We start from the raw sequence: 15038 nt of genomic DNA, 5'->3' as shown, positions 1-15038 counted from the left end.
TGTTAGGTTTTTTATGCCTGACAATGAATTAATTGTCTCATTCTAGATTAACATCAACAACATTTCACTTAACTAAATAATCTATAAATTAACAAAAAAAAAAAACAATTTTTCATTATCTACCAACAAACTTTTATTAGTAATAATCACTTTTTGTTAATTTATTTTTCATTTTAAATGAAATTTTGGTTGAAAATGTTTAAGAGATTAAAATGATTGAGGATAGAGATTGGGGTAAAACAACTGAAGTCTGATGTGATGTTCTCAAATGTGGAAAAGTATAGATTGCTTGTTGATTTGGGTTTTCCTTCAATGGTTGGACAAAGGTAAATCCTTCATCTTTCAGCTCTTGACGTGTACCTTTGGTTAACATTATAAAAAGACCTTTTTTTTTAAAAAAAAATTGAATTTAAAATTAAATAATTAAATTTCATAATAATTTTATTTATCAAAATTAAAGCATAAGCATTACATGTGCATAATTCAAGATAAAATAAAACATAATAATTTATATTTTTTCTTGTTATTTGTAAAAAATAATTAAGAATAAATTTAACCTTAAATATCGGATTTTTTTCCCATCTTAAAAGGGATTTATTCAAATAAATTAAAATAAAACTATGAAAAAACAACTCTCATAAATGAAAATAAAGGCAAATATACCTTATTTTCAGTATCTTATTAATATGTTATTATATAATTGTTCATTTTATATTATTTTATTATGTAATAATAAAAAATCAATTTAATGTCTAATTAAATACCAAAAATAGGGAAGCATAAAAAAATTAAAAATAGAAATTGAGTAATTTAAGACTAAAGGAAACTATAAAAAGGAGCTTCATTGGTTACTGAGTTCTCTCTTGTTGGTTTTCTGGGCGATTCGGGTAGAATTTTCCTCCCCTATTTCTTAGAATCGGGTCAAAAGTTTGAAGCGAAGAGGACTCGAGTAATCGGGTTTTGCTAAGAGTTAAGCTTTCAAGAGCAAGATGAGTGGTCCAAAGAAGAGGACGTTTCAAATAGAGGCGTTCAAGCACCGGGTCGTGGTGGATCCGAAGTACGCAGAGAAGACGTGGAAGATTTTGGAACATGCGATTTACGAGATTTACAATCACAACGCTAGTGGACTTAGCTTCGAAGAACTTTATAGGTCCATTTCCAAGCCTTTTGTGTGATAAAGATTTGTTCTTTTTGTGTCCGCTGTTATGGGGAATTGATTATCAATTTTTTTTAGAGATTGATTGTTTGTTAAGTGCTTTTGAGTTGATTTGTTGATTGTGCAAATGGATTTTTGGTTTTGTGGGTGTTGTCTTTTGGAGATTGTGAATAGCTTTGAATTTGAACTTATGGGTTTTGAAGAATGTGCGGTGTTTCAGGGAAGTTGGTTATAATTTGTTGAGATGCATTGATTATTAGTTGTGGGTTTTACTTGGAAATTAGCGAGGCTGATTGCAGAAATTTTGTCAGTTTCTTTCAGTTTTATTAATTACTGTGGCGATCAGTGAGGTGCAAGATAGAGGATTAAGTCTTTGTAATTCTGGGAAAGCAGCTCTGTTGATTATTATGTTTCGTCTGTTTACCTTGTAGAAATCGAATTTTTGATATCTATCTTCTGTTGTAAATCTGTGATAAAAAAACTGGAGGTCACTTGTTCAAAAATGTTTTTGTGTCCTTGTGTACTCAGCTACATGTATATCTGTTTCTTCCTTGATCGTTTGCTTGACCTCAGTATAATTAGTTACATTAAAATCTCAGGTTATGTTTCTCATTTATTTCTGAATCCTCCTGTGCTGGTTTATACGAGTCATGACCTGAAGTTTTGATTGATTAATTTTAAAGGCTGATAATTATTATTATTTTTTGGATAGAATACTTAATTTTCTGGGAAAAAAGTTATTTACTGCTGTGTCTTAAAGGGTTGTTTTATGGATATCTATTCTTGTTGCTTCATCATTGCCCCCATTGAATTAGACTTGAAAGTCAATTATGATACCATTGTATTACCATTAAAATATGAGAGAATGTTTATGGATTATTTATTTATCATATTGGTGTTTTTGGGATCAATTTGGAATTTTTTTTTTTTGGCCCTCTTTGTTTGTTTATTTGTTTTCCCTCATTTGACTGGTTTATTCTTGATAACTACTGAATTTGGATTACTGAATATTTAAATCAATTTGTTGTTGTTGGAAGTATTAAGTTTTACTCTTTGCTTGTTTGTGTGTATTGCCAAACTCCTTAAATGGTATTGGTTTATATTTTCATCAATTGTTGGTGCCCATAGTTTCAAGAATTCTTTTGATGTTTTTGTGAATCCTATTCAGTGACATCTCTTATTTAGTCTGTAAGATTCTTTTTAACTAATGCTTCTGATGTTCACATATCCAATTACATTCAGGAATGCTTACAATATGGTGCTGCACAAATTCGGTGAGAAACTCTACTCTGGACTTGTGACAACAATGACTTTTCATCTAACAGAAATATGCAAATCAATTGAAGCTGCTCAGGGGGCGCTATTTTTGGAAGAGCTGAATAGAAAATGGGCAGATCATAACAAGGCATTGCAAATGATTAGAGACATATTAATGTACATGGATAGGACTTTCATCCCAAGTACCCACAAGACTCCAGTACATGAGCTAGGGTTAAATCTGTGGAGGGATGTTGTTATTCACTCCAGCAAAATCCAGACTAGGCTTCAGGATACACTTCTTGAACTTGTCCGGAGAGAAAGGAGTGGTGAGGTTATTAACAGAGGCTTGATGAGAAACATTACAAAGATGCTCATGGATTTAGGTTCTTTTGTATACCAAGATGATTTTGAGAAGCATTTTCTTGAGGTTTCGGCTGATTTTTACCGTCTTGAATCTCAGGAATTCATTGAGTCTTGTGATTGTGGGGAGTACCTGAAGAAAGCTGAAAGACGTCTAAATGAAGAAATGGAAAGAGTGTCTCATTACTTGGATGTAAAAAGTGAAGCCAAAATAACTAATGTGGTGGAAAGAGAAATGATTGAAAGTCACATGCAAAGACTAGTTCATATGGAGAACTCTGGTATTGTTAATATGCTTGTACATGATAAATATGAGGACCTGGGAAGGATGTATTCTTTATTCCGTCGGGTGCCAAATGGTCTTATTTTAGTAAGAGATGTCATGACTTCATACATTCGTGATACTGGTAAGCAGCTAGTTACTGATCCAGAAAGATTAAAGGATCCTGTAGATTTTGTGCAACGGCTTTTGGATTTAAAGGATAAATATGACAAGATTATCAGTACAGCATTTAACAATGATAAGACATTCCAAAATGCTTTAAATTCGTCTTTTGAGCACTTCATTAACCTAAATTCGAGGTCTCCTGAATTTATTTCTTTGTTTGTGGATGAAAAGCTCCGGAAAGGACTGAGAGGGGTTAGTGAAGAGGATGTAGAGAATGTACTTGATAAAGTCATGATGCTTTTCCGTTACCTCCAAGAGAAAGATGTATTTGAGAAGTACTACAAGCAACACTTAGCCAAGAGGCTTCTTTCAGGGAAAACGGTCTCTGATGATGCAGAAAGAAGTCTGATTGTTAAACTCAAAACGGAGTGTGGATATCAATTCACTTCAAAGTTGGAGGGTATGTTCACTGATATGAAGACATCCCAAGATACAATGCAAGGATTCTATGCAAGTTTGGGTTCTGATTTAGGGGATTCTCCCACTCTAACTGTCCAGGTTCTCACTACAGGTTCCTGGCCTACTCAACCAAGCGCTACATGCAATCTTCCTGCTGAAATACTGGGAATATGTGAGAAATTTAGGAATTATTATCTTGGGACCCATACAGGGCGGAGATTGTCCTGGCAAACAAATATGGGCACGGCTGATTTGAAAGCAACCTTTGGGAAAGGGCAGAAACATGAATTGAATGTTTCCACTTACCAGATGTGTGTGCTGATGCTGTTCAATAATGCTGATCGGTTGAGTTGCAAAGAAATTGAGCAGGCCACAGAAATACCTACCTCGGACTTGAAGAGGTGTCTGCAGTCTTTGGCCTGTGTTAAGGGGAAGAATGTTCTACGGAAGGAACCCATGAGCAAGGACATTGCTGAGGATGATGCCTTCTTCTTTAATGACAAGTTCACAAGCAAGTTTGTTAAGGTGAAGATAGGGACTGTGGTAGCACAAAGGGAAACTGAACCAGAAAATCAGGAAACCAGACAGAGAGTGGAGGAAGATAGGAAACCCCAGATTGAGGCAGCAATTGTGAGGATCATGAAAGCAAGAAGAGTGTTGGATCACAATAACATTGTCACTGAGGTGACAAAGCAGCTGCAGTCCCGGTTTCTGCCTAATCCTGTTGTAATTAAAAAGCGAATAGAATCCCTTATCGAGAGGGAGTTTCTAGAGAGGGACAAAGGGGATAGGAAATTATACCGGTACCTTGCTTGAAAAAAAATTTGTGTTGTTTTGTCACCTTATCAGGGCCTTCACCTGGGTTTGTAATTTCTCCCATTTGTAAGTTTGAATGTTGTTCTTGAATTATTACAAGTTCAGGTTGATTTTACTCTAGACATTCATTTGTGGCGTCATCTACCACTTTTTTCTTAAATTTGGGTTTTTATTCATATTCCTTTGTGCTAGAGTCGGTTTTTAACTGAACTAATGTTCATTTTGCCCGTGTTATTCTCAAAATTTTCTACATGTACAATATTTTACCATCCCTGAAAACACTTAACTAATGTTGATCACAGTTTAAACTCAGAAATACAGAATTAAATAAAATTCCAGAATGCTTAGAAGAAAGCAAAATTCTAGTTTATAAGTTGGAGAAAAGATAACTAAACAGAAAGTTATACAACTGTTAAGTCCCTTTCAATTCTTACAATACGACTGATAAATCCACAGCATACAACAAAAATATATTAGAGAAAGAACTTGGTGTTATAATTTAGAAGTTGGAGATAATATATTGGAAGGAATTAAATAGAATGTTGTACTTTACCTATCTGTTTAGTTTCCTCCAGCTCTTACGTACAAATTAAGTAGAATGCTTTCAATCCAAAGCAGGGGGCATTTATAAGGAAGGCAAATAAGAGAGGAACACTTTTCACTTTCGGTGGCATGGAGAGCTTGAACTGAATGAATGCTACCAAACAGATTGTAGAGTAGTGTCAGTCAAGATTTGGTTTCTGTTAAAGGGATTTTAATCATGCTGTGCACAGGCTTTCGGCAATGCATTTTGTTTTTCAGATGAAACTTTTTTTTTTTCTACCAATTGAGGGTCAAGATTGGATCACTGGAAGCTTGGAGGGCAGATGATCCATCTGTATGCTGCAAATTCTGAAATTCTATTGTGGTTTTTCTAAAGACTTTCCAAAATCCATACATTCAATTTTAAATTTTATTCAATTTAATTTGAACTCAAATATTTAGATGTATTTGAACTCACTTATATTATAAAAACGAATTTAATCTTTGAATTAAATTCAACTTGTTTGATTTAAGTTCGATTTATGAGTGAATTTTAATTGAGCACTCAATTTGAGTCCATCGTTGAATTTGAATTAATTGAATTCAAACAAAGTTTTAACTCGATATTTTGATTCAAATTCAACTTGTTTGGTTTTTTGAGAAAACTATTAACCCATTAGTAATTGTTTACTCTTTTGACGATATTGTTCTCTCTTTTAATAATATTATTTATCTAATTAATAATATTTTATTATAACTCAAACATTTATATTGTATATTATACATTTAAATCAAACTCAAACTAATTTTAAACTTGACTTAATTTAAATCAACTCTTTGACTCAAATTTAAATTAGAATAGTTTATGTTAAATCCAATTAGAATGTATAACAATACTTTTAAATCACCAAAGCCGTCTCTTTCCTTTAAACTTGGCAATTTATCTTTATTTGTTAGATCAATAAATTTCAAGGGACATTGATGAGACTCGCAATCATTATACATCTATTAGATTCTAAGTGTGTCTTATACTCACAATCACTGTATAGCTATTTGACTTGGTCCAGCGGGGATTCGATTTGTATATTAGTTAATTGATCTCAAGCAAATCAATTAAAATTTTTTTTCACAAAAACGTGTCCTGCACTCGTATTATTTGAATCCGGGTCCTTCGGGAGGGAATCTTTCGCTTGAATAGCCCTTGAGGGATGGGGCTTTCTAGCCCTGCTTTTAACCTCGACTTAGAGTTTTGTTTTTGGTCCTGACTCTCTCTTTTTACCTGTAAAAATCTACGGAACAAAACCCTTAAACCCACAAGCCGCCACCTTCTTCTCTACCCGCCTGGCTCCTACAACAACCAAAACGATTCCATGTCGGCGAAATGGCGCGCTTTGCAACACCACCACCGTTACACTTACAACGCCGTCGTTTTCCCCACTTCATTCGCAGACTTTTTAACCCAATTCTTAACGTCATCACCCAACAACAACAACTCTTCTTTTGCAAACTTTTATAGTGACTTAAAAGAGTTAGCTTCACTCAACTCTACATACTCACAAGTCAATCACGCCAAGAAACTCGCTTCATCTTTCACTGAGTTGCTCTTGTCGGGTGTTGATGAGAATTTGATCTTGAAAGCTACGCGGGTTTACTTAGAAGTTTTGTTTTTGGAGAATTCTTCTCCATTGCATAGAACTCTGGTATCTGCTTTAGGGAAACTTAGAAAGTTTGAGTCTTCGATTGGTTCTTGTTTTCGTGAGCTCTGCAATGATTATAGCGGCAAGAAGAGGTTTTGTGTGTCACGTGTGGCTTTGTCTATAATGGGCATACCAAAGTTGGGGTTTTTAGTTGATGTGGTTGAAGATTGTGCCCTTTCGGTTGCTGAGGATGTCGTTTTGGGGTTGCATAGTGTGATTTTGGAGGTTAAAGAGTGGGCTAGACCTTCTCCTATAGTTATGGAGCAGTGCCAGGAGGGTTTGTCTTGTTTGTACTATTTGCTTCAGCGGTTTCCAGCTAAATTTAGGGATTTTAGTGTTCCTGATAGTGGCTCTGGAGGTGAAGAATTGAAGGTTTTGGACAAGGGTTTTGGGATTTTGATAAGTATTTTGAAATCAGTGGCTTTTACGAGAGATTGTTTCGTGGCAGCTGGGGTGGCATTTTGTGCTGCTCTACAAGTGTGCTTGAGTCCTCAAGAGCTTGGGTTGTTCATCATTGAAGGTATCTTTGGTCAAACAAATTGTAGTCTCAGTGATAATAACTGTAAGAGTGAGTTTGATGATGCCATTAGGAAGGTTCCTTATAATGTAGATATTTGTAGTGAAATTCAAAGTTTTTCAGTATTGAGTAGACTTTGCTTGATTCGAGGGATACTCATGGCTGTTTCGAGAAATGTACTCAATATCCCCTTTTTTGTGTTTTCGAATAATTTGAGTCTTGCCGGGAATACTGGTAGTTCTGTAGGGACTATTATGTATAATGGGATATTGCCTGAGTTGTGTCATTACTGTGAGAGCCCAACTCATAGCCATTTTTAACTTTCATGCATTAACTGTGGTGCAAATATGTTTGCAACAGATAAAGACCTCAATTTTAGCTAATTTGAGCTATACATCAGATAAATATGATCCAATTCCAGAGGATATGTGGACACGGATATTGAGAATCATATGGAATAACTTGGAGGATCCTCTAAATCAAACAGTCAAACAAGTTCATCCTATTTTTTATCTATTCTTGGATATTGAATCCACTCTTCGCTGGGGTGAGGGTGGTGAGAAAATAAAATCTTTCTTACAAAAGATTGCTTCTGATCTTCTTTGCCTAGGGCCACGGTGTAAGGGGAGATACATTCCCTTGGCTTCACTGACTAAGAGATTGGGGGCAAAAATTATGTTGGAAATGTATCCTAACCTGTTGTTTGAAACAGTCCAGGCCTATATTGATGATGATGTGTGCACTGCTGCCACATCTTTCCTGAAATTTTTCCTTGAATGCTTACGTGATGAGTGTTGGAGTTCTGATGGTATTGAAGGGGGCTATGCTGTTTATAGAGGGCACTGCTTGCTTCCTTTTTTGTATGAACTTGCTTCTGGAGTTTCCAAGCTCCGCTCAAATTTGAATACTTATGCCCTTCCAGCTATTTTAGACGTGGATGTGGATAGTGTTTTTCCTATGCTTGCCTTCATCTCTGTTGAGTCAAGTGAGGAGGAGAATGGATTGTCCTATTCAAAGTTTGATTGTACAAAAATGGAACTCAGAGTTGAGCAGCAAGTAGCTGTTTTAGTCTCCTTACTTAAGGTTTCTCGTTCACTTGCTTTCATTGAAGGGGATATCGATTGGTCGAAAAACTCTGCTGTGCTATGCAGAGAGAGTATGTTGGAAACTCATTGCAACGATCATTATGCACTTGTCTACATTAAGGGAATAAGGTTCAAGGTCATGGTTGACTGGCTAGTGTTGGCACTGACTCATGTTGATGAGTCACTCCGTGTAGATGCTGCAGAATCTCTTTTCTTAAACCCCAAGACAGCTAGTCTGCCTTCCAATTTAGAACTAACTCTGATGAAAGAAGCTGTGCCATTGAAAATGAGGTGTAGCTCAACAGCATTTCAAATGAAGTGGACAAGCTTGTTTAGAAAGTTCTTCTCCCGAGTTTGAACTGCCTTGGAGAGGCAACTTAAGCAGGGTAGCTGGCAACCTATTGTGTTCTGCAGAAACAATAATGAGTCATGCAATGGAACAGAGGAAACTGTAAGTAGGAGGGCTGAGGATCTATTTAATTTTATGAGGTGGTTGAGCAGTTTTCTATTTTTCTCATGCTATCCTTCTGCTCCTTACAAGCGAAAAATAATGGCCATGGACCTCATTCTGACAATGGCAAACATTTGGTCTATCACACCTCTAGAAAAGTGTGGTTCTGAAAGTTTTCTTTATCCTTACAATAAGGGAATCATTTCACCAGATTCAACACTGGTGTTACTTGGATCAATTATTGATAGTTGGGACAGGCTGAGGGAGAGTTCTTTTGGCATATTACTGCATTTTCCTAACCCACTACCTGGCATTTCAAGTGAAGACATGATCCAAAAAGTAATAGCATGGTCTAAAAAATTAGTTTGTAGTCCACGTGTGAGAGAGAGTGATGCTGGAGCTCTAACTTTAAGGCTTGTGTTTAGGAAGTATGTCTTGGATCTTGGGGGGGTAGTCAGAGCTTCAGATGTTTGTTTTCCTTTGCAGCCTCAGCAGGTCGACAGAGATGGGCAGGCTTGTAAATCTAGGTCTCCTGTTGTACAATATGTGACATCACTAATTGATTGGTTGGAGGTTGCAGTACAGGAGGGAGAGAAGGATCTTTCTGAAGCCTGCAAGAACAGTTTTGTTCATGGTATATTACTTGCTCTCCGGTACACTTTTGAGGAATTGGATTGGAATTCAGACGCCATGTTGTCTGGTTATTTAGAGATGAGATTTGTATTAGATAAGCTCTTGGAGCTGGTCATGCGAATAACTTCGCTGGCACTTTGGGTAGTTTCTGCAGATGCTTGGTATCTGCCTGAGGATATGGATGACATGATCAATGATGATAGTTTCTTGTTGGATGTCTCCAAGGAGGTGGATGGGCCCACACACGCTTTAGAGCAGGAAGATAAGAAATCAAAACCTACAGAAGATGTAAGGTCATCAGAACAGATTGTTATGGTTGGTTGTTGGTTGGCTACGAAAGAGGTAATTTCAATATTCTTTCCTATTCCTGCAGCCGATGATGTTGGTTTTCTAATCTTTCTCTTGATTACCTATGCATTTTGGCTATTATCCTAACAATTAAAAATGGATTATTTTGACATTATGTTAATGACAGCATTTTTGGTTTTTAGGTGAGTCTTCTTTTAGGGACCATCATAAGAAAAATTCCTTTACCAAGTAATCATTTTTCAGATTCATTAGAGTCTGAAAGTCATTTTCCCAATGATGCTGATGTGTCAATGATGACAACCTCTGATCCAATGCTTGACTTGAAACAACTTGAAAAAATTGGGAACCATTTCTTGGAAGTCCTTTTGAAGATGAAGCATAATGGTGCAATTGATAAGACAAGGGCTGGGTTCACAGCACGTTGCAACCGTTTACTTTGTTCGAATGATCCAAGGTAAGTTTCAGTTTGTCTTTTTCAAACTGGTGGACTCTGATCTTATGTTTCGTTTCTTGTCTTGACCTTGTTCACATGTATCATCATTTTGTCATGCATATAAGAACATAGCAATCTTTCATCATCCTTGGAGTTTATGCCACTGGTCATAATCTTTTTGTGCTTCTTGCTTACTCAAATTTGGGGAGAGGGCAATTGGGTAAAGAAATCTTAGCGCCTTCAGTATTCTTGGTTTTCTGCATAAAAAAAGTTAATGGTTCTGTTAGCTCGAGGGGGATGTTGGAAGTACTCCTAGACTGTGCCAGTGCTTTTATGTTTGTTGCAATGACCATATAAACATTTTCAAGTCCTTGTTGGATTTATTTGGTTGGCAATTGCAAAAGACATTCTGAATATAGAAGTTTTCACTGTGTCCGTTTAGCTGGCTTTGCAAAATATTATTCTTACCCATAAGTTTTTCTGAGATGTTGTTTACTTTTGCAGACTTTGTAGGTTGACAGATTCTTGGATGGAGCAACTTATGGAAAGAACTGTGGCCAGGGGACAAATAGTGGATGATTTGTTAAGAAGAAGCGCAGGCATTCCTGCAGCTTTCATTGCTCTATTTCTCGCAGAACCAGAAGGCACACCGAAGAATCTTCTTCCAGGGGCAATTTGATGGCTAATAGATGTAGCTAACAGGACTTTGCTAGACCTGATTGAAACTAAAGGCGTGAAAAATGAATCTCAGTGTTTATTGACAAATTCCAACCAGGAGACACAGTCTGCAGTGCCATCTGAGATGAATGAAACTTTCAACTCGCCTAAGATAAGAGATGAAGGTGTCATTCCAACAGTACATGCATTCAATATCCTTAGAGCTGCATTTAATGATACCAACCTGGCTACCGATACCTCTGGTTTTTCCGCTGAAGCTTTGATTATTACAATCCGCTCATTCTCTTCTCCATACTGGGAAATTCGAAACAGTGCTTGTCTGGCATATACTGCCTTGGTACGTCGTATGATTGGATTTCTTAATGTTCAAAAACAAGAATATGCATGGCGTGCGCTAACTGGGCTTGAATTTTTTCATAGGTACAATTTCTTTTTACTAACAAATTAGATCACATTTCTTGTCTTTTGTATTAGCTTAATTTTTGGCATGGCTTTAGATTGCAATTGACTTCTAGAAATTCAAAGTTGACCAAGACATAAACTTTTGAATCTTCATACACTTCCATGAAAATTCTCTGGATGACCTGCTTAAAGATTTCAAATTGCATGCTCATCTAGAGATATCAATGGGCCGGGCTTAAGGCCTAAACAGTAACAAGTCTTTGGGCCGGGCCGGCTCATTGAAATATAAAGGTCTGACTCATATAATAATGGGCCAGGCTTTAATCGGGCCGGCCCGGCTCATTTAATCAATTTTTTTAATTAAAATTTTTTAATATAATTTTTTTTCAATTATTAAAACCGATAACAGTATCTCGAATATTTTATTTATAATCTCTCATTTGTGACGGAAGAATACAGTAGTTATATGATGAAAAATATTATAAATTGATAACATAGTACAAATAAATTAATTTACATACAGTATAAATTACAAAACATAAATAAAACATATCTATTATATAATATTTATCTACTCATCTTCTATATTTAAATCTCTGAATTTTTTAAAAATAAATAATTATTATTTGTGAATTTAGATATTTTATAATATTTTGTAATTATAAAATTAAAATAAAAATGAAATTGTAAATATAAAGAATTATTATTTACGAATTTAGATATTTTTCGAAAGAGAGTTAATGAGATTGAAAATATAATGAAATAATTGAAATTGAGTGATTAAAAGATTTATAAATAAAAGTGAAAATAAAGGAAAATAAAATAGATTTATTTAAAAAAAATTTTTTTTTTTTTAATTATGCTGAGGCGTCTGCTTGGCAGAAGTTCTGTTGCCCTTTGCTTATGCCGCCCAGAAAAAATAAATTTTATAAACAGTATTGGGCCGGGCCGGGCCAGCTCATAGGCCTAATATTAAAGCCCTAAGCCCGGCCCGACACTCTACACTGTCGGGTCCGGTTTTATCGTGTCTGGGTTTTTTTTGTGCTTCAGGCCCGACCCAATTGGCATGTCTACTCATCTGATCTTTGTATTATCTTATAGTTTAATATTGGTTCTTTCTATTAATTGCGTAGATGATATATAACATTTTAACGATTATTTTTTCTATTTTCTTGAAGGTACCCTCATTGCATCCATTTATATCCAACGAACTGAAAATTATAAATGCTTTGCTAGGCAACACTTCATTGAGACAATCAGAATCCAACCTGGCAAATGTTGTGCACCCAAGCTTGTGCCCTATTCTGATTCTTTTATCTAGGCTGAAACCTTCATCCCTTGCAAGTGAAAGTCGAGATGACCTGGATCCTTTCCTTTTCTTGCCATTCATCAGAAGGTGCTCAATCCAAAGTAATCTAAAAGTTCGTGTTCTTGCATCCCGAGCTTTAATAGGCCTGGTGTCTAATGAGAAACTGCCTGTTGTCTTTGAGAATATTGCATCTGAATTACCTTATGTTGAGGACCATAATGCAGCTGCTCCTACTTCCTCTTCACGCCCAACCCCTGGAACCCACTTAGCTAACTCCAATTTAGTTCATGGAATTCTGTTGCAGTTAGAATCTCTTCTGGATGCAAACTGTAGAAACTTTGGTGATTTCTCGAAGAAGGATCAGATTCTTGGTGGCTTAATCAAAGTTCTTGGAGGTGTTCATGGATTGCAAGCCCCAAAAGGTGCCCTTGCCCCATCCTCAATGCCTCTTTCTTAAGAGTGCTTGATCACATGCTCAGTATTGCAAGAACTCACCATATAAGCAGTAGTTTTTATGCCATACACAACCTACTTTTGAAGCTATCTACTGAGTGCTTTAACGTTGAAGCTGCTTATGGGCTGTCATATTATGATCCAACAATAGCTGAATTTCGAGGGCAAGGAGCTAAATCCTATTTCAGTTGTGTTTTTCAGACATCTGAAGATGCAGATGAAGAGGTTTTTCAGCTGCCACAGAGATGTTCTCTTGATTCGAAGTTGCCTAAGATACCTGAAATGGAGGATTCTTTTGCTGGACTTCAGGAGAGGCTGGTCCTTTGTCAGATTCATCATATGAAGTTCGACTTGCAACATTAAAATGGCTGCTTAAGTTCTTGAAATCAACAAAATCAGATAATGAGGTCTGTGATTTGTCAAGCAGTGAAGTTCAGAAAATTCATTACTGGACAAAAAGTAACCTGCAGAACACATTGATGAACCGTTTAGAGTTGGACAAGAATCATAGATGTAGAAATTACATACTGAGGAATCTTTTCACCTGGAACTTTTTACAGTTTCAGAAACCCAGCAATGAAGTAACCATTGATACTATTTATGTTGGAGGGATGGATTGTGATTCTGTTTTTCAGCTTTGGGTAGGCTGGTATCCTTGTATGAGCTCAGAAGGCATACTAAAACTAAAGCAGCACTCATCAAGTGTTTGGCAATATGCATACGGCGGTTTGCAGACACATATACTAGCTATGTTCTTAATTTAGAGAAGAAGATAACCATGGAGTTCAGTGAGTCGGATCATTTGGATACATCAGCTCGTTTATATGCTTGCATTGCTGCTTTTGTTGACATAATTAAAGAGCATAGTACCTCATCAGAGCCAGTGAACATGCGCAAGGCAGCAGCTGAATCTATAGCAGCATCAGGTTTGCTGGAACAAGCAGAATTTGTTGGTCCTTATGTGGTCAACCACCAAATCCCCCCTGAAGATTTAGGTACGCATTTTGAACCACAAAAAGCCGCTAATATTTATGCTCGTCAAGTGCTGGAGATATGGTTCACATGTATCAAATTACTGGAGGATGAAGATGATGGGGTTAGACAAAGGCTTGCCATGGATGTCCAGAAGTGTTTTCATTCAAAAGGATACAGAAATGGTTCTCATGCTGGAGGGGCACCGACTCAAGTGGAAAAAGTGATTGAATTGAGCTTTTGCTACCTATCCTCTATCTTCGGTTGCTGGATTGAATATTCTGAGTCCCTTCTGCAATGGGTGCTTAATGCTGCAAGCCATGTGGCGTCTGAAGGCGATCTAGTAAGGCGGGTTTTCGACAAGGAAATCGATAATCATCATGAAGAGAAACTTTTAATCAGTCAAATATGTTGCTCTCAATTGGAGAAGATTCCTATTTCAAAATCTTGGACTGTTGACACATTGAACAAAGATCAAATCAGAAACTATTTACTTGGTTGGAGAAGCAAATTTTGCCATCAGTTAATGTCATTTGCTAAAAATCAGAATAGCAGGAAGGGAGAGATTTATTGGATTGGCGGTGTTGGTAACCACAAGGATTCATTTCTTCCAGTTTATGGAAATCTGCTTGGTTTCTATGCGCTCTCCAACTGCATTTTCAATGGGGAAATTGATGGTATGTCTCTTCTATCTGATGTCATCGACATAAATAATATTGTTAGTGGGATAAACAAATGAACAAACATCTTGAGCTTCCTGATATGAAGTTTAAGTTTGAGATCAGCTTGTAAACGAGTTTTTCAAGTTTTTAAGAGTTTATTTAATAGTTTTTAAGAAGTAAATTGACTCCTTTGGGAAAATTTTTTTATTAAATGAGTAATGTTGTATAGATGGAGGGTTATACTATTGAGTATAAGTAATCTCACGTGTCTTTGTTTGATTGCTTTATCCATAAAAAATTAGTGGAATCAATCTAGGTTAGCATCCTACATCAAATCAAAGATATATGAATGTGTCTGAACATCGGAATTTAGCTATGTGCACTTGTGCAGATGATTGCTACAAGGCCAAAGGACTAATTTCTTCCACTCAAGGAATGTTGTTTCCTTAAATTTCCATATTTTAATTTTAAAAATC

The 15038-nt window shown here is 36.2% G+C and overlaps 2 protein-coding genes across 3 annotated transcripts; both read left to right on the top strand.

The window, feature by feature from the left end:
* The first annotated feature begins 840 nt into the window (after window positions 1–840).
* On the top strand, window positions 841–4567 carry LOC123225804 (cullin-3B-like). 2 transcript variants are annotated; one of them, XM_044650072.1, is made up of 3 exons: window positions 841–1150; window positions 2399–2430; window positions 2503–4567. In XM_044650072.1, exons 1-3 carry the CDS (start codon window positions 990–992, stop codon window positions 4437–4439), a joined length of 2130 nt encoding a protein of 709 aa, XP_044506007.1. In that variant the 5' UTR covers window positions 841–989; the 3' UTR covers window positions 4440–4567. The 2 variants fall into 2 exon arrangements, with proteins under 2 accessions (XP_044506007.1, XP_044506006.1); XM_044650071.1 differs by having other exon boundaries at window positions 842–1150; window positions 2399–4567.
* Window positions 4568–6034: 1467 nt separating this feature from the next.
* LOC123226222 lies at window positions 6035–14826 on the top strand. The gene is given in 8 exon segments (XM_044650757.1): window positions 6035–7489; window positions 7491–9686; window positions 9836–10107; window positions 10591–11189; window positions 12349–12864; window positions 12867–13253; window positions 13256–13567; window positions 13570–14826. Coding segments are annotated over 8 exon segments (6510 nt in total). The 5' UTR covers window positions 6035–6331; the 3' UTR covers window positions 14640–14826.
* Window positions 14827–15038: the final 212 nt, after the last annotated feature.

Source organism: Mangifera indica, chromosome 9 (assembly GCF_011075055.1).
Source record: "Mangifera indica cultivar Alphonso chromosome 9, CATAS_Mindica_2.1, whole genome shotgun sequence".
NCBI classification, from domain to species: domain Eukaryota; kingdom Viridiplantae; phylum Streptophyta; class Magnoliopsida; order Sapindales; family Anacardiaceae; genus Mangifera; species Mangifera indica.
Note: the sequence above shows the minus strand (reverse complement) of the source record. Positions and strands in the feature narration are given on the sequence as shown.

Bases quoted from the DNA above. Each gene is read 5' to 3' on its own strand.
- LOC123225804 (XM_044650071.1), top strand. From the start codon at position 990: ATGAGTGGTCCAAAGAAGAGGACGTTTCAAATAGAGGCGTTCAAGCAC. The intron at 1,151-2,398 runs GTCCATTTCCAA...AATTACATTCAG, and splicing joins AGCTTCGAAGAACTTTATAG to GAATGCTTACAATATGGTGC.